We start from the raw sequence: 18,897 nt of genomic DNA, 5'->3' as shown, positions 1-18,897 counted from the left end.
TCGAGAAGATGAATTCTTCAGGGGTTCATTTTTTTTATTTTGTGCTTTTTATGCTCTGTAATTTCTGTGCTGCTGCCTGTCTTCCCCCCGGTCTCCTTTCAAGTGAGGTTCTTCTTCTTGATGAGATTTCTTCGTGCTTATAGTCCTCACAGTGGTTAGCACTGTTGCTTCACATAAAAGAAGGTGCTGGGTTTGATTTCTGTGTGGAGTTTGCATGTTCTCCCCGTGTCTATGTATTCTGTTGTATCCTGACACCTTGGGTCAGGTAGGTTTGGTCCATTGTGGCGACGCGCTCAGTCACAACGGCTGTGAACAACAATTTCAGTCCTTTCCTTTCATAACTGTTACATAAAAAGTGTCCTTAAATAATCCAACTGGTGATACGCGTTAGATGATTAGATGATTAAATTCCACTCTAACAAACTAATCCATCAGTAACCATCACTCAATATGTTGAGAAATAATCAGGAGTCCGTACCAAACATGACCTGACACAGATGAGCAGCGGCCACGCTTCAATGCTTGCTGATAGGAACAGACAGACATTTCATTTAAAAATTGCCCCATATTTTGTGTCTGCGTCTCAGCCAAAGCTGTTCAGTCTGAGCTGCTGTTCAGTTCACTTGTATTCCATGCCAAGGCTAAAAGACCCAAGCTGATACAGAGAGCATTAACAAAAACCAAAAAAATAATGAATCATGGGTGTGAGTCAAACCTTAACATACACTCTCGATGTGAACTGATTGTGAGTCATACTTGGAGAAAGCTAAAAGAAGTGTTCAGCCTGCAGTAGCGGCTGCTCTGTTGTGTAGCTGGCAAGTGGGAGTCGTTAGAGCCAATGGAGCAACACTTCCTTCATAATGCTCCCCAATCGCCTTCAATGATGCCTTCAAACGCACCGCTAAACAAACTCACAAGTGGTTTTGTGAGTGCGAGGATGGTCCCACGAGCTACCAGGCCCAAACAATGAGGAACCTTTATGGGCATCTGTGGAACACAGAGACCTGAGCAGTTTTTTTATAATGAACGGAACAATACTGACGACAAACAGCTCAGGTCAAATGTCAAAAACAAAGTAAGACGGACAGAAGCAAAGGTTGACCCTGAACTATCCGTGCGTTATTTCAATATGTTTGGAAATGTTGCCATTTCAGTCCACTGCTTGTGCGTCTCACTTCATTTAGCTGCCCTGCTTAATCCGTGGGCTTCATTGATCTTCTTCTTTTTTTTCTTTGTTAAAGGTCCATCCATGAATATTCATTTAGTCTTTTAAACACAACTTTGAAAAGGCAAATCCTTCAAATAGATTCTCAATTTTTACATTCTTTCTTTCTTTTTTTGTATATAACGTCATTGTGGGACTCATCTGCAGCACAGTCAATCAAATTAATCAATCACTTTATTTGTCACCAAAGGGCAATTGCAGGAGCAGCAGTGAAATACACCACAGGGCAAAGACGTGCGTGTCACATAAAAGGCTTCAAAACACAAATAAAATGTAAGAAATAAAACGAGGCGCATCAAACACGATGAGTACCATATTTAGAGTCAAATGATCAACACTATAGTTCATTCTCATGTTGTTTTGTTTTGGTTTTTGTATCTAAGCTGCAGTTTCACATGCCGATTAATAAAGTTTTCTATCGACCATCTGGCAGTGAGTTTATATGTGCTCCTGTTACCTTTTCCTCAGGGAGTTAAGAGCCGGCAGAAGGCATGAAAATAGTTATTATGCCGTTTGCTTTTGGCGACGAGTAAAGCAGTTTGTTGCAAATGTATTGTTACTAGAAATGATATTCTGAGCAGGAGCCCAATGTTTCTAAATGACAGTAAATATAAATAGGAGTTAATGCAACACAAAACACTCAAATGAGAGAGAGAATAAAAATGATTATCAGTGAACTACTCATTAAAATTCAAGCTATTCTTGGAAAAACTATTTAAGGTATTAAAGGGAGTGGGGTGGTATAAAGTATTTATGCATAGAGTGTGTAAAACAGTAGACATCGTTCAGTAAGCCATGAGAACCAGAATAGGATGTATGTGTTATTTTGATGTGAACAAGGAGAGCAGGAAAAAAACAACCTTATAGGAGCCCATAAGGAAAAATATCAGTAAAATCCCTACTCTTTATTATGTTGTTTACCATGCCGTGAGGCAGCCCTCTGAATGCACGTAGGAGTATGTTGAGAAAATATTGTGTCTCAGGGAAGAGTTGTCTGACAGCATGGCAAACCTATGAAAATATATTTAAAACATGGTGCAAAGTTAGATTTGCTTTGTTTTTGTTAGACCTTGTTTACGAGGCTAAGACACACTTTCTCTGACCCTGTTCACATCAAAACAAGCAGATTGTGTTTTCAGTTCTCCCGTTTCTCAGTGTGCTGAACATTGTCTATACTTTATTTTTATATTAGCCTCGACTTGTAAAAATGGACCATTCCTTATGAAGCTTATTAATATCTGACTTCTCCTTTGGCCATGTCAGAATCACGTTTGCTCGTTGCTCATTGCACAAGAAAACACAACAGTGAATCTGGCAAAAAAAAAATGTTTTTGTTCCAAATGTTGTTGCCTACGTATCTCGCTGATGCAGCCACCGGGCACAGCGCACACCCGTCTACCAAGTAAAGGTACCCTTGTGAAAAGAGGCCTTGATCTCTCTGGGTCTTTTATTGGGTTAAATAAAGGTTAAATAAAATAAAAGGTACTGTTTTTAGGCGAAACGCAAGCCTGACGGAGGGTTTTACTGTTCCAAACCATAGCATACTGTACCAAAATGAACTGTGCCATGATGAAAATATGGCTTAACAGTTAAGAATCGAACCCACAGCCTTCCAGCTGTAAGTGGACTCACTCAACCACTGATCCACCAGCACCGAAATCTGTGCGTCTTGCATTCAGCCATTTTCAGAGCAAAGAATAAACTCCCAATTGTTCAGGCCTGTCTGGCAGTGAGTCATCAACATTAGGTTTAGTGTATCCCTCACTTTGTCCACTCCAATTAACCAGGGCTCCATTATCCCCTGTAGACCTTTACCGCTCTAACACACACACACACACACACACACACACACACACACACACACACACACACACACACACACACACACACAGCCACAGCAATAGCAATGGACACAGAATCATTACAAAAGCCCTGTTTTTCACTGCTGCTTTCTCCGTGTTGTGTCGATGTCATGTTGAGAGTGAAAAACTACTGTGACATTTTGGTTCCATTTTACCAGACGATGGCTCGGGAGGCTCGGGAAATGTAAATCTGCCGTTAACTGCACGGAAACGGAGGGGGAAAAAAAAAACCCCAATCAAAATCTCCTGATAAACATTTTCAAAATTGGACAATTTTTTTTTTTTTGTATAAGCCAGCAACACACGCAATGAAGCTTGTTGGCAGTGTTTGTATTTGACTCCCCCTGCTGAGCATCATCAGCCGTCTGGAAACACAAAAACACACTGCTTTTCTTTTTTTTTTTCGTCTTCCATATCAGCTGTGGGAGAGCTGGAAAAATATGTTCCAGCTAAGACAAAAGAAGACTGCATTGTTATTCCTTTTTGTCTTGCCGAGTATCTTTATTACATAATATATTGTGATGAATTATAGATAATACAAGTGCAAGGATTTAGCTAGAGGGAGAACTGTTAGTGTAGAGCAGAGCAATTTCGGTTATTTTGATCTCACGTTCTTAGAAACAAGTAGCGTGCACTTTGCTTGGTGTGAAAAGGCATTAATACGTTTCTACTTGCTGTGTTGACATTTACAAAGGGACTGTTGGATGATTCATAAACTCAACACCCTGCCTAATACCTTATTGGTTTACATGGGTGACTGCAGGAGCCAGCAGACCTTCAGTAAGAAAGTGTTATTGTTGTGTTATCTTACTCACATTGTGCTTGGTGAGAGCGGAGATGTTGCTCACTATTGCCTGCAGCCAGTCCAAACAGTCCTCTGCTGTGGGGAACTGTATAACTCCAGTGCAGACGCCGTCCACAGCAATAACCTGGAAAGCATGTTTCCTGAGCAGATATAGAGAAATATATATTAATCCAAACACTCTTTTACAGTGATTCACATATCTAAATCAGAACCCTTCATTTTCCTTGGTCCAATGTGTAAGAATAAGTGACATCTAATGTTGATACTGAAGCTCACTCCTCCTTTTTCCAAGTCAGTCAGGGAACTAAAATGATCTTGTGGCTGATTTCTCAAATAAGAATATGCTGCAGAAACATGGCCTAAAGTTTATATCAGGCTCATTCTAAGGTTATGAAAACCAACCAAATATTTATTTTGAAGCCATTAAATACTAGTTAAATACAATTAAAAACATAGGCAGTATATTCAATTTCTGCCAATAAATCCACCCAAATGTTGCACAGTGGACCTTTAAAACTGCAACTCTGTGGTTGGCGTATGTATTTTGAACTTCAGACAGAACCAGGATAAGTGATTGCAGTTGTTTCACTTAAGCTGGGGACACACTACAAGATCGTTTGCCCGATCCTCACCCACAATTCACAGTTGAGCAGAGTCTGCAACACTCGGCACTGGGGACAGTCGGCATGGCTCGTTGGCACAAAAACCTGTTGGTGTGTGTGAGGGGTAAAGGCTCGAATCACCAAGTGTGTGAGGATAACCTTCTGTGAGAAGGTGGGACACAGGAAATGGTGTCAGAAGACAACAGGAAGTAGTTTGTTTACTCTTTAAACTGCCACACTCGTGGACATGGTTGCTCTCGCGAGAGTTTAATGCGTTTGGCTGGTTTGACAAATCATGTTTTGTGTGTGTGATCCCTCATCAGACACAGTTGTTAAATGTGTGGTCCCCAGTCTTTCAGTCGTCATAACAAAAATGGGTTCATGTTCTGTATCTCATTATGCTAGGTTCCTGTTTCCTGTGGTTCTGTGTTTCAGGAGGTTGGCCGGTCGGCTGGGCGGAGTCTCTGAGTCGCACACCTGCATCCCATCGTCCCATCACCTGCTGCTTCATATACTCGCCTCATATACTCCTTTACGTCTTGTCTCCATATGTGGTACCAGACTTCCTCTGTGCTATACTTTGATCTGCAACTAGGTGCTTCACTTCACACTTTCCTGACTCTGAGCTCTGCCAGCACGCCGGCCAGCCTCTGCTCTTTTTGTTGGACTCTTCATGGCTTGATTTTGTGTTCCGTAGTTTTGGTTCTATTGTAAATAAATCCCTCTGTTACCTTATTTTAAGAAGTGAGTTTGATTTCCACTTATTTGGGTTTAGTCTTTTACTTTTTATGAACCAGTTAGTGTGTACTCGCAAGTCTTTTCAAAATCTCTAACAACTGTGAAAGTTGTGTAGTATGTACCCAGCTTAAGCCCAGTAAATTGGCTGTTTGTAGCGCACAGACACAGTGTTGTCAATCTTCTTATCTAACGCTGATCATACAAACAAATATTAAACTATTCCTTTGAATGTGCCAGCAGATTTTTGGAGAGGACAAAAATGACATGATAAATCAGACTAGAGTTAGTCTTCATTCTAAACTAAAAAAGATAAAAGAATACAGGGGTAACCAATCTTAAGAAAAAAAAAAGAAAAAAAGAAGCAAAACAACATATGATCCCAATTAATGTGCTAAAACATGCCATGGTTGCTATTTAATGTACAGCAGGGGTTCTAAACAGAAACACATTGAGGAAAGCGTAATGCATTGTGTTGAATCATAACAAGGGGTTATGTTTTCAGTCATGTTTGTTTGTGAGCTGCATAACTCATGGATCGCCTTCTCAGCGAGACACTGTGAGACACTGAGCATCCTTAGTAGAGGTTTGTTCTCTCTGAGATCTTTCTGAAGTTTTTCTTCTAGAAATGTCAACATTTTTATTATTCATCACAAAGGAATTTATATTCACTCACAGAAGCTCAATCATAGACTGACTCTTATATAACACACTGTGCCTGTCGCACCCATAGCGCCATGCTGTGACCACACTGTCTGCAGAAAACAGACTCAACGCTCACATTCTGAGTTCAGTATTGAGTTTTGTGTGTTTTGCGCAGTGGTTTGGTTGAATTATCCATTCTGGTCCATCAGAAATATGACAACTGCCGTCTGGTCCTTGTTGTCAAAAAGGCGTGGGAACCTCTGATCTACAATGCAGCGAAGTGAACATCTATGTATTGACAGATAAATGGTTTAGTACATTACGCATCCACTGTTGCATTCCGCAGTGAAGCAGGCACACAGATTTAGTGTAAGCAATGTTACGGCACAATTGTTTGGTGTTCATCACGAATGGTTTAACTGGATATAAATACTTGCAAAACATATTTTCTGCTCCATTTGAAAAAGCCCCCTAAGCACCTAAAATGTAAACCATGTCAGCACTACATTAGCTCTGCAAGTGAGAACGGATCTCACTGACCCTGCAGAACGAAGCCCCTGCAGTTTACCTGCAGACATCAGAGCCCGGCATGTACTGTGACAGGCGGGAGTGGAGCAGTGGAATAAGGCGCAAGTCCACCCATCTCTTCTCCCAGCGAAGCCCTGGGGATGTGGGCCAGGACGAACAGGACAGCGTGTCCTGCAGAAGCGTGAAATTCAAGTTAGAAGAGCTTGTCGTTTCCCCATCCACCACATTTCTAACAGGTGACAAGTGAGGAGCTTGAGTGCTGCCGCTGCCGCTGCTGCAGGTACACAACAGGCAGGACTACAGCGAGCACAAGCTGCAGAGGGGAGCTGATTCACCCTCCTCAAAGGATAAAGATAGAGCATCCCAAACAGCCAGCAGTGACAGCTGCATGAATACAACTTCCTGGCAGTGGAAATGCTGCTGCATGGTCACAAAGGGACAGTTATAGAATCTGTCAGTCAAAGGATGATGCAGTCAGAAAGATGTTGAGGAAAAAAAAAAAAAATACCGTGTTGTTAGGATGGTAGTTTAAGTGCAGACCACTGTCACACAGAGGAGAGGACGTCCCACTACTCTGGTCACTTGGAATACCTGAAAGTGCAGCACACACACACACACACACAGCCAATAAAGTCAGTGTGTTACACTCATATTTATTTCAAGATTTCCAAGTTCACCGTATCACAACCTTTCAAAAGAAATGGTGAGTTGCTTTGTTCTCTGCACATGAGCTCCCTCCTGTCCTGTGCCACTTAACTGCTTGATTGGCCAGTCAACCTGGCTCATGTGTGTGTGTGTGTGTGTGTGTGTATATATATATATATATATATATATATATATATGTATATGTATGTATATATATATGTGTATATGTGTGTATATATATATATGTGTGTATATGTGTGTATGTATATATACATATATATATATGTATATGTGTGTGTATATATATATGTATATGTATATATAAAAGCCACCACAATAAGCAATGCCACATTTCTTAAACTTTTGTGTGTCCTGTCCTTTTTTAATCAAAATAGCATCTTTACTTTGTCATAACAACCAAGTCCAAGAGTAGCAGCTGAATTTGTTTTTGTTGTCTTTTATTTTTTTCTCGTCGACTAGAGTTTGTCACCAGGACAACCAGTCCTACAGAGAAAGTAATGGCAGCTATAAATACTCGGTTGATTATTCTGCACAGCAAAGAGCATATAGAAGTCTCTCACATGTGCAGTCCTCACACAGCGGCAGTTTCAGAAAGGCGGGCGTCTTCTTTAAGAAGGAGACCGTGAGAGTCACTTCTTCACCAGCATTTCTCAAAACTTGGACCTGGAAGGTAATAAAAAGAAAAAAGAAATCTGAGAATATTTTTATGGCAAGAGCTGTAACATTTTTACTGATTGTTTGCTGTGATGAAACACAGTGTGTCAATATTTGGCTAAGAATGAAAACGCAAGATGAAGGGTTTTATTTTGTCTCTGCTTTAAGCTCCGTATACACAATTCTTGCAGTTACATTTAAGAAAAAGAATGGTTATACATGAAAAATATATAGATCATTAAGTGAGACAAGATAAGCTGTTGAGAGAGCGGCGAAATAAAATAAGAGATATGAGCTGACGGCTTACCACTTCTTCATGGCGATAGCTTCTAACGTTTATTCCATTTATCTGGAAACAAGTTATATCGTTACACTAAATAACACAGCAGGCATCACATCACTGTAACTCCATCTTCAACTTGATTAATGAAGCCAGCACAATAACTCTTGAGCCCAGGACACATAGTCCCAACGGTCCAATCGTGTCCATCGCCCTGATCGAGGAGGTTTTTGCGGCACCGTTAGCCTTTGTTGGCATCAACAGGAGCCGTGCCCTTGTCTTTATGGACAATTTGGCATTTTGAATCTGTGTTGCTGTCCATCAATGACAAAGAACGCTGTGATCTAATGTTAACCCAACATAAAGAAATGTATAAGGTGGTAAACTGGTCCAAAAAAAGGAGTTAAATAAGTATTTGATCCCGCACAGACTGGTGTTTGTTTTGTCCTTTTTAAAAAAGTACTCCAAATCTGAACTGAAGACACCTGTTACAGAATGTCTTCTATTCAAACCTCTCCAGCACCATGGGCAAGACCAAAGAGCTGTCATAAGACATCGGTGACAAGATTGTAGACTTGCACAAGGCTGGACTGGGCTACAAGACAATCAGGAAGAAGCTTGGTGAGAAAGACACCCCTTTTGGTGCGATAATTCAAAACTGTAAGAAATACAAGATAATAGTCAATCGCCGTCACTCTGGAGCTCCATGCAAGATCTCACCTCATGGTGTAAGGATGAATTCCGAGAAAGGTGAAGGATCAGGCCAGAATTACATGGAAGGAGTTTGTTATCTCAAGAGAGCTGAGACCACAGTCATCAAGAAAACCATAGCTAACACACTTTGTCATAATGGATTAAGGTTGTGCAGTGCCTGCAAGGTCCGCCTGCTCAAGGAAGTACATGTACAGGCTATAAACACCTGAATGATTGAGCAAAGGCTTGGGAGAATGTGATGTGGTCAGATGAGACCAAAATTGAGCTCTCTGGCATCAACTCGACTCGCTTTGTTTGGAGGCAGAGAAATGCTGAATATGACTCTAAGAACACCATCCCCATTGAGAACCTCCTGGCCTCAGTCAGAAAACTGAAGACGGGTCTTCCAGCATGACAATGACGCAAAACATACGGCTCAAGAAGAAGCACATTAAGGTTCCTGGAGTGGCCTTGCCAGTCTCCGGACCTTAATCACATAGAAAATCTGTGGCGGGAGCTGAAACTTTGAGTTGCCAAGCGACGGCCTCAAACCCTTCAGCATTTGGAGAGCATCTGTAAAGAGGAGTGGACTAAAGATGGACCAAAGATGGACCAAAGATGGACCAAAGATGGACTAAAGATGGACTAAAGATGGACCAAAGATGGACCGCGATGCACACGATAATCTGACCTCTGTGCTCTGTGACAACAAGGGTTTCTCCACCATGTACTAAGTCACGTTTGCTTCAGGATGAAATCCTTATTTCACTCAATCAAATACAAATTAATTTATAACCTTTTATTTAATGCATTTTCCGACCATAAAAATGATGGACTGTTTATTTCTTTGTAAGGGGGTGAACTTAGAAATTCAGCAGGGGATCAAATAATTATTTCCCCCACTTTTATAGTCTGCTTATTAAATTTGGACTGAAGCGAATGCCTGTGTGATAACAGAGGGATAAGATAAACAAACTGGAAGACTACGTCCCCTTTTTATACGTGCAACTACCCAACAGACTACTACCACCTGGTGGTAAAGTAAATAATTTCTTTTCATGCAGGTGCAGAACGTTGTGTGGTCTGTGGTCGATAAGTGTGTGCGAGTGCAGGCCTCTGCTGGGCAGCAGCGCAGGTGGTTGTCTTGCTTTTGTGCCGATTGAATCTTAGACCATTGTGTCCTGGGCTTTATGAGTGCCGTACAGAAAAACACAGCTGCCATAAATATGAGATGAGATGCGGGAAAGCATTAATTTTTTTCCCATCAAAATTCATGTGAAATTCAAATGACAGATGAATGATTCTGGATAGCGATACAGCTATAGGAAACACACGACCATTCAACACACTTTAGTGAACGTGTGGCACATGAATTATTGAAAGAACGGTGGATTGTTTTGCAGTGTAGAACCGGGTAAAACAGACATTAATGTAAATTGTGACATTTTACCTGAAGGATACCGTCTCCGATAAAAAGCAGTCCAGAGAGTTCAGCTGGAAACAGAAAACCACTTTTGGTAAACAAAAACAAAACAGCCAAATAAATGGCAGTAAAAAAAATGATAGTATACAATAATGTGTATATATATGTATATATACCTTTTTGTTCTTTTGATATCTTGGAAATGACGACAGGGATTTTATGCTCTGCTCCACCCTAAGGAGAAGCATTTAATCAAACTGAATCACAAAGGTATCACGAACACTGAGGAGAGACACAAAGACACTTGAGAGCAACTCAATTTCCAGCGAAACCCTCTACTAATGCTGTTATGGCAGTTTTACAAGAAAGTAATCAATAACACTTGTTCGGGCTTAATTTAAAGAAGTTGGGAGGAGCGGTCTAATCGGCTGCGATCTAAATTACCTTGATGCTCAGACCAAACCCTCCAATCGTCTGCCTCCTGATCGTTACAGTCCTCTCCTGGAAGAGATTCAGTTAGAGAGAACAAATGAGTTCAGGCTGCCGCTGAACCTGCAGAGACTCTGACAACAGGGCTTCTCACGATTCAATCACAGCACAATAAAAGCAGCACTGATGGAATGATGCAAAAATAAAACGTATACATGTCTGTGCACGTGTCCAGGTGAGGTACACAGATAGCAGTGATGATTCTAGATGTTTTTGTACGTGGAAAGTGGTTGTAGAGAGTAATAATTATGTGTATTTCTTTCTGCAAATTGTTAGTGGATGTACTGTATGCACAGAAAGCAAAAAATGATTCACCTCCACTAAAATATATATGCAATAAAAACAACTTGAACTTGGAAAAAATGTGGTGGGCAAATGCCAAGTTTCATTTTGTGTAATTCACACCAGAAAAATGAAATTCCGCCAAAAGAATGTGTCGGATTCTCACACCGATTCCTGTTAAATGTATTTAAAATTTAAAAAACATCGAACTTTACCATCAGGTAATATTATAAACAGCATTGTAGTTTTGGAGCCACAGACAACAACCACTTAAACATTTTTTTTGTTACATTTCCAAAGAAATCTGGAAATGGGGGCAGAGCGGATTTCGAAAAAATAAGTTTTATCATAACTGGTAATAATCTGACTAGTTGTTTCCATCTTCCTCTTATCCTGTCTTTTTTTCCCCTTAATTTCTTGTATTGTATGTATCAGGAATTTTTGATTTGGGCAGAGAAAAGGAATTGGCTCGTAACAGGGAGGTTGGCGGTTAAATCCCGGGAAAGGCAAAGGGCTGGGGTGCTCCTGAGCAAGGCGCCCATTGCTCCTCGGGCACAGATATGTTCTGCCCACTGTGTTCACGATCATTAACTGATGTTTGTGCAAAACAACTCATTCTAATTGGATCATTTTTTAGCTGACTTATTATCAACAATGTGAATTTGATGCCCAAAAACAACAACAACAACTCACCGATGCTGTAAAGTCTGCACCAGCAAGTATACTGTTGTGCTTATGTGGTTTAACCCACGTCTTCGCCCTTTTGTGTAAATTTTGTGTTTCAAAGGACAAAAATCACTTTGTCCGTTTGTCTTTGAAGGTTTTTTTTTTGCTAAATGAATAAGATCATCATCAGAAAGGACACGGATTTGACGCTCATCAGATTAATTTGTGAACAAAGTTTAGAAAATGAACATTACACATTCTCTGTAGCAGTTCGTGAATTTCTATTTATAACCACGTTTACAGAATAGATTGACTCATGCAAATGTGTCGTTAGCGTTGAAATCCCCAGTATCTTTGTGCTGTAACCTTCACATGTGGACGTGTTACGTACCTTCATTGTGCGAGTGTGGTGCGTGGTACGTGAGCGTTCAGTAATAAAGAGTGAGGCTGCGTTACTTACACTTGAATAAAAAGGTTCTCCTGACACGCAGATGACATCTTGTTCTTGAATGGTCAGAATATCTTTGGCCAAGTGCAGTCGAATATTAAATGGCTCCTCATTACCTTCTTGCATCAAATAAATCCCAGTCTTTGTCTGCGAACAGTCAGAGAGAAAATCTCATTCATCATCCCTCCATGACTAAATTAACTGGCCATGAAATGAAATGTCACTGAGAATACTTGTTGCAGGATGAACATGGAAATTAGGATACAGGGTTTAGGCAATATCAGTTATTACTTTTTTTTTTCTTTTCTTTTTTTTTTTTACTATTTGGCTTGTTAGTGCTAATGTAACAAATAACAATTTTAAGCACTGTGAGAAGTAAACACATTTAGACAAAAAGGAAAAAAACTGCTACTACTTATTTTTTTTTATGATTCATTAAAAAAATGTTGTGTACTTAGTATGAATCCATGCTGAGGAGAAAACAAACTCATTTATTTAAAGGCGGATCATGGCAACAAATTAAGAAGCTGTGAAATTAAGAGGGCAGAATCGAGTTCACCCTCTCCAGTTGAATTTCCCTGCCTCACCCACAGCAGGTGTGAGGACCGGGTGTGTTTCCAATGATCCATTAAAAACATGCTAATCCGCATAAATTTACATTTTGCATATCCTTCACCCTCTCCCTGACTAATTGCAATCCCCGTTCTGTCCTTGACTTAAAAAAGGGCCTGAATAAAAAAAAAAAAGAGGAGCACCTTCACCTGACAAGACTGTTAATAGAAAAAAGACACTGGTGTCAGCATCCTTGTCACCTAGGATACAACACTCATCAGTTAACACGACAGCCGGCTGCATTGCTGCTCTTCTCACAGAGAGCGTCTCAACCGCGGGTCGGACTTGAATCAAAGTCAGTTTACGGAGCACATTATCTTTCACCTGTAATGAGGTAAAGCAAAGCAATATGCTTGTGCCCACAGCTGCAGCTGCAGCGTGAGAAATGGAGCGACGGGAGCGAGGATTCATTCACATTATTCACCGTAATGTGCATGTGAAAACCATTAACCAAGCAAAATGAGGGCGGTTGTGCCATTACTGTACAAAGTCAGGTCAGGCCGTGTTTCACATGCTTGGGTGTTTTTTAACCTGTTGTCTATAATTAACACTTTGCATGATTAGCCTCACCGCTCATGTCTCACACTCATGTTTCATTACTCTCACTGCCATCAATTATTATCCAAATCACTGTCTCCAATCTGACTACCTGCACACGGCTATTTACACTGCCAACAGCAGGAGAGACTGTGTGAAATTAGAACAAAAAAAGGGTATAATAGTGAGGGGAACGTTCAGTTTATTTACATGGCGTTAGAGAATTATGTTAGTTTGACTAAAACCGCATGATGAAAGTCCACGTGAACAGTCTGACTGAATAGATAATGGAAATGACAGAAGACAGAGAAGAAGACAACTACTCGAAAAACCTGGAGACCGATGAGGAGACAGAGTTTATGCTCTGCCAGTGCCAGGAATATCACGGACAGTGGGAAGACTTGGAATGGCACTCAGACGTGTTTCCAACTGGCCGACATCTAAACCAGAAATGACCGAACACGATCAAGCTGAAAGGGGGCAAATCACCACCTACCACAGCGAGCAGGCGGACACACTTCATTTAATAAATGAATGAATGAATGAATGAAAGCTACAATCATAGCTCATCATAACTGTGCATGGAAATGCACTGACAGAAATGTGTATTTAATAGAATTGTATGATGTGCCGTATAAAGGAACAATATTTCTGTAGAAGATATTTTTTCATGGTGTTTGACCAGCATTATAAATGTCTTGTTTTATTATTATTATTTACCACCACACTTTTTATAACCATTTTCCATGAACCACTTTGCTGAGATCCTCATCACAGTCAAGCTGCCCTCACTATCGTTACAAAGGGCAACAGACTCCCTTTGTAATGTCTAGATTCAACATCTGACAGCTGCCATGTCAGTTTTCATAACCAGAAATTCACAAAATCATGGAAGAACTAAAACTAGAAAGTGAGACGATTAACTCCACATGCACTGCTCTCAGTAGACCACACATAACCAAGCTCCTCAATCTTCCATGTGCAATATACTGTAAATGTACATAAGTGCAATATACTCATACGTATACCATTTCCCTTGTTTATACTGTAAATATCAAGCCCATACTGTGCATATTCTGCAAACTGTCTACAATGTACATTCCACATTCTATTTTAACTCATTTTCTGTATAGTCTTTAGTGTTAATATCTTTATATATTGTACATTTTTCGTAATGCATGTTTATCATTTATTATCTTTACTGTCTTCGCTGCTGTAACGCTGTAAATTTCCCCACTGCGGGACAAATAAAGGACTATCTTATCTTATCTAGGAAAATGTTTACTGATGTTAAAAATCTAGTGAGCAGTAGAAACTCATTTCCCACATAGACTTCCATTTAACTTCCAGTTATTTTTTGCAACTAACAGAGTCGCCCCCTGGTGGCTAACTACTACTTCCATCCGACATCACGTCCAATTCTTAAATACAGTCTATGTGAGAGAGAAGACACGAGGGTGTGCGATGTATCAGTGCAGCCTGGTAAAGTGTAGCTCACAGAACTAAAAGGAAGCTATTTTGGCAGGAAGCTGTGCTGTTCCAAAGACGTGTGTGTGTGTGTGTGTGTGTGTGTGTGTGTGTGTGTGTGTACACGTCTATATACCAAGGAACACATATACCCCGCAATATGTCAGGGAACTCCATCTCTTCAGCAGCTGTGTTCATAAACAGTGAAGATGGTGGGAAGCTGCTGTGCCCCAGGAAAAAACCATGGGAGAGAATTTTAGTGGATCTCCAAAGATCTGCCATAAAAAGAAGCGAGCATAGACGAATGGGAACCTACAGCAACTCATTACCTGTGTTTCTATGTCATTGCATGTTCAATTTTTTATTACAAATTAGGAGTGTAAGAAAAATAATATAATATCTGAGTGTGGTTTTGTGTTGTATTTAAGAATCCGACCGCTGGTTAGCAGCAGGATTTTGGCCATTTGACTCTCACTTAACCCTTTAACACCTTAGTCTCAAAATGTCCGTCTGGACTTTGTTTTTGCTTATTTTAACCATAAAAGCACCAGGAAATGTCCTGTGAGTAAGTTCTTTTGCCCATTTTTCCAGAATATCATTCAATATCTGGCAGTTATTAACACTTTTGAGTGTTACATTGGAAAATAGACATTTTGAGTTCTTGTCTCAAATGTGCAAAAACAAGCCTCTACTGTAACGATCACACGTTGGCGTTGACATGCAACTTCTTAGGTGGTCAGAAAGCGATGGAATTTTTTCCGATAGCACAAACGGTCGCGTAATTACAGTAATGCAAAGTGTGCATATGTGTCGTCTGCGATACGCTCGGTGTTAAAGGGTTAAAGAAAACTGTATATTGTCTAAATTTATAGTATCCTAATACTGCAATATATCCTCATATCAGGGTAAGTTTCGTATGGCAGGATTCTTGCAAATACACAGCCCTTCTACTAATATTATGAAGCTCTGGCATAGATTCTGTCAGGAAGACTGCCTTACTGCATGCTTCATTCATACTTTAATTCTCATACATCCAGCTTTTCATCTCCTCACACCCACAGTTCTTAGCTGTCATTTTCAGGGGATTTCAGCCGGGGTCTTATCTGTCCCCAAAAAGCTTCAACGCACCTGAATCATGAGCCAATTATCTCGTGGCCATCTTTTTTTTAGAATTTATTGTCTCTTTCTGCATTAGTCATCCAGCTCTGTTTTTCATGTGTTCGTGCGTTTCATGGTCTCATCTGATCCATCATTTTTCATGCTTCAGAATTCACCACCAGTGTCTAAACTAAGGTGGATTTTTCGAGTCACTGCTCAGAAGAAGTTCTCCTCAGCTTTGATATCCCCATCATGTCTGAGCGCCTAAAAAAATCTTTAAAGACATATTTCTGTTCAAGCTGTAATTGGGCAGTCCATGGCTGGGTGAAAGGGGAACTTGGCTTGTAACCGGAGGGTTGCCGGATCGAATACTAACAGGTCAAGGGCGCCTCTGAGCAAAGGTACCCAACTCCCACTGTTCCTAATTTTAGTAAGGTTCCTAGTAGTTTAATCATAAAAATAGCTACAGAGTGTGAATGCATCATTTACACCGGTCTAACAATGTTTTGTATTAAACTCGGAGAGGGTTGGGTTCACATGTTTGCCGTCGAGGCTGGTTCCTATATCTCTAACAACACACTTTCACAAACACTGCGGTGCTTAATGTTGCTTTCTGGTGATTGAAAAAGTCATGGCAGCGACTGTAATTATGGTCAGCATCTGCTCAAAGTGTAACATTGATTAAATTCTACCAACCTCTTCATTTGAAGTCTTGAAATCCATGTGCTACTATGCAGTGAGGAATACTGCGAAAGGAGAAAAACAAGACTGAGTCAGAGTGTGGAGGTATCTGCTGAACACCTGCATTGAAATGAAACCAGCAGTGTTACTCGGATGCCTGTTTTCATTGTAGTCCTGCCTTTCGACAATTGAGAGAGGTGGATTTTTCATTGACATGCTGCCCACTGAACAATCTCCGGAGAAAACGCGAGACCATTAAGCATTAATGAATAATTCATTAGCAAAGGCGAAAACCCAGGTACCCTAATAAATGTTTCAATATAAAATCCAATGCTCCCCGAAAATGAACTACGTGGAGCCGTGTCAGCAAGGCCTTAAGAGCCTGTTTCTCTGCCGTTTTTCTCAGAGCAGGAGAAAACTCCGGCCATAACCTGAGATGTTTAAATAAATAAATAAATAAATAAATAAATAAATCTGAAAAAAATACACCATGTACTTCTTTTAAATCATCTGACTCACTTTAGAAAGACAGATGCACAAGTAGTCTCTAATGAATGTTGTGAGAGAGCTTCATTTACATAAACCAGTCCCACTCAGTTTTAATCAGATGACTGCCACTTGACTCCACCGAATAAGTACGGAGTAAAAATGGCTCACACTTGAATTATAAAAACCTGTGCTGGAGAGGGAGTTCGCAGACTTACCTCAGCAGAAAGGCCCCCAGCTCTTTGCACGGTGAGGTCTAGCCATGGAGCAGTGAGTTGATCCTCGGTCTGAGCTGTAGCAGAGGGCCCACCCGAATCATGGCTGTCAGACTTTGGCGACGTGTGTGTGTGTGTGTGTGTGTGAGAGAGAGAAAGCGAAGCTGTCACCTCTCCTCACCGGCTGTAGATGTTGCTGGATTGTTCCCAGCGGAGCCGGAGCAGAAGAGCAGAAAGAGGCGATCATGTAGTGAGGTTTCACTGCTGGCGGTTCCTAATCGGTGTCCTTGCAGCAGTAATAGGAGGATGTGGCCACGGCATCGTACTGAGAGAAAACCCAGTTGCAGATGAAGAGGTGCTGTAAAAAAAATGCTTTAAAAAAAACAGAAAAAAATCATCAATATCTTGTAAAAAAAAAGAAGCTGAGAAACATAACTGATTATTGTTTGTCAAAAATGCTTGCGACTACGACTGAAAAGACGTAGCCTACAATTGCCAGCCACACGGAAAAGTGTGATGTCAATATAACTGCTGCATGTATGTGGGATGATGAATCAAACATAATTCACATCTCCATTTCCCAAACACCCAGCTGCTGCTAAACAAGGGAAAGATTCAAACTATGAATCCCGTCTCAGAGTGTGTGACGGAGGATCCTCTCCAACACACAAACAAATAAAGAAGTAAATAAATAAAAACCTGTGGATTCATGTGCACAAATGCGCAAATGCAATTAACACATATTCTTCTATTTTCCTTGGATTTCTGTATGCCAGACGCAAATTCTGCTTTTTAAAGTGTTCATTAAATTCCAACAGCATACCCTTGAGAAATCCGCCTCGTTAGCTTGCATTGTTGGCTTGATGCCACCTTCTTGTTGGGCTGCAGTGTTGCTACTGTGATCATTGTTACACAGGATAAGGACAAAAAACAACTTTCCAGCTACAATTAATACATAAATCATTGCCTTTTTGATTACAGAGTGGCCTTAATCAAGCTTGCAAATGTCCTTGAGTAAGGGAGAAAAAGGCCACATCCATACAACTACATTTTCCCTTGAAACTACAGACTGTGTCCGAAGGAATCTGCTTCCATACTGACACACATGAAGGAGATTTTCTTGTCTGTAGTTGTTTGCTTAGTTTAAAAAACATTGCTACTAATAATGAGAAACTATAGTGAAAAGTCAGAGGTGGAAAGTAATTACATTTGTTCGCGTTATTGTAATTGAGTAGGTTTTTTTGTATAGTTGACATTTTTGAATTTGTAATTTTACTTTTACTTAACTAGGTTTTTTTGGAAGTACTCTACTTGGCCACATTTTAAATCACATCTGTCACTATGTGTAATAACATGAAAAAAAGTTACACACGGGAAACTTTGGCAGTGAATGATGAGGACAGGTGAGTTGGGACTAATTAAGGTCCTTGAGTGAGAAGGTTGAAGCATTTGTGACCTCCACGCATTGAGACGGATACATTATGTGTTTACATATTTTATTTTGTCAGCACTTTAATTTGTTATGGTTTGCCTTTTAATTAAAAAACAATTCATGTGAGATTTATGTCCCCTTGTCCCTTAAAACAACTAAGTAACTGTCACTCCAAGTACATTTTAAACAAGCTACTTTTTTTTTTACTTTAACTTGATTACATTTCTAGACCAGTACTTTTACTTGAGTAGGATATTTCAGTACTTTTATGAGACTGACAACAACAAACTCTAACCATGAACACATTTAAATACAGTTGGACCTTAGACACTTTAAAGCACACGCAAGAGATTGACAAAACATTTG

General features: G+C 40.3%; 1 protein-coding gene across 3 annotated transcripts in view; it reads right to left on the bottom strand.

The window, feature by feature from the left end:
- The window catches only part of sntg1 (syntrophin, gamma 1), a 29,291-nt gene extending 11,735 nt beyond the window's left edge, over window positions 1-17,556 (bottom strand). The window contains exons 1-12 of one of the 3 annotated variants that reach the window (XM_058644326.1): window positions 17,271-17,556; window positions 17,103-17,176; window positions 16,414-16,463; window positions 12,016-12,150; window positions 10,563-10,619; window positions 10,295-10,352; window positions 10,146-10,189; window positions 8,030-8,071; window positions 7,629-7,731; window positions 6,911-6,993; window positions 6,443-6,573; window positions 3,903-4,032 (exon numbers count right to left, since the gene is read on the bottom strand). In XM_058644326.1, the coding sequence (XP_058500309.1) occupies window positions 3,903-4,032; window positions 6,443-6,573; window positions 6,911-6,993; window positions 7,629-7,731; window positions 8,030-8,071; window positions 10,146-10,189; window positions 10,295-10,352; window positions 10,563-10,619; window positions 12,016-12,150; window positions 16,414-16,440 (810 nt within the window). In that variant the 5' untranslated portion in view covers window positions 16,441-16,463; window positions 17,103-17,176; window positions 17,271-17,556. Of the gene's footprint in view, window positions 1-3,902; window positions 4,033-6,442; window positions 6,574-6,910; window positions 6,994-7,628; window positions 7,732-8,029; window positions 8,072-10,145; window positions 10,190-10,294; window positions 10,353-10,562; window positions 10,620-12,015; window positions 12,151-16,413; window positions 16,464-17,102 lie in introns of all 3 variants that reach the window. The other 2 variants (XM_058644334.1, XM_058644316.1) reach the window with 2 other exon arrangements.
- Window positions 17,557-18,897: the final 1,341 nt, after the last annotated feature.

The sequence above is a fragment of the Solea solea genome, chromosome 1 (genome assembly GCF_958295425.1).
Source record: "Solea solea chromosome 1, fSolSol10.1, whole genome shotgun sequence".
NCBI classification, from domain to species: domain Eukaryota; kingdom Metazoa; phylum Chordata; class Actinopteri; order Pleuronectiformes; family Soleidae; genus Solea; species Solea solea.
Note: the sequence above shows the minus strand (reverse complement) of the source record. Positions and strands in the feature narration are given on the sequence as shown.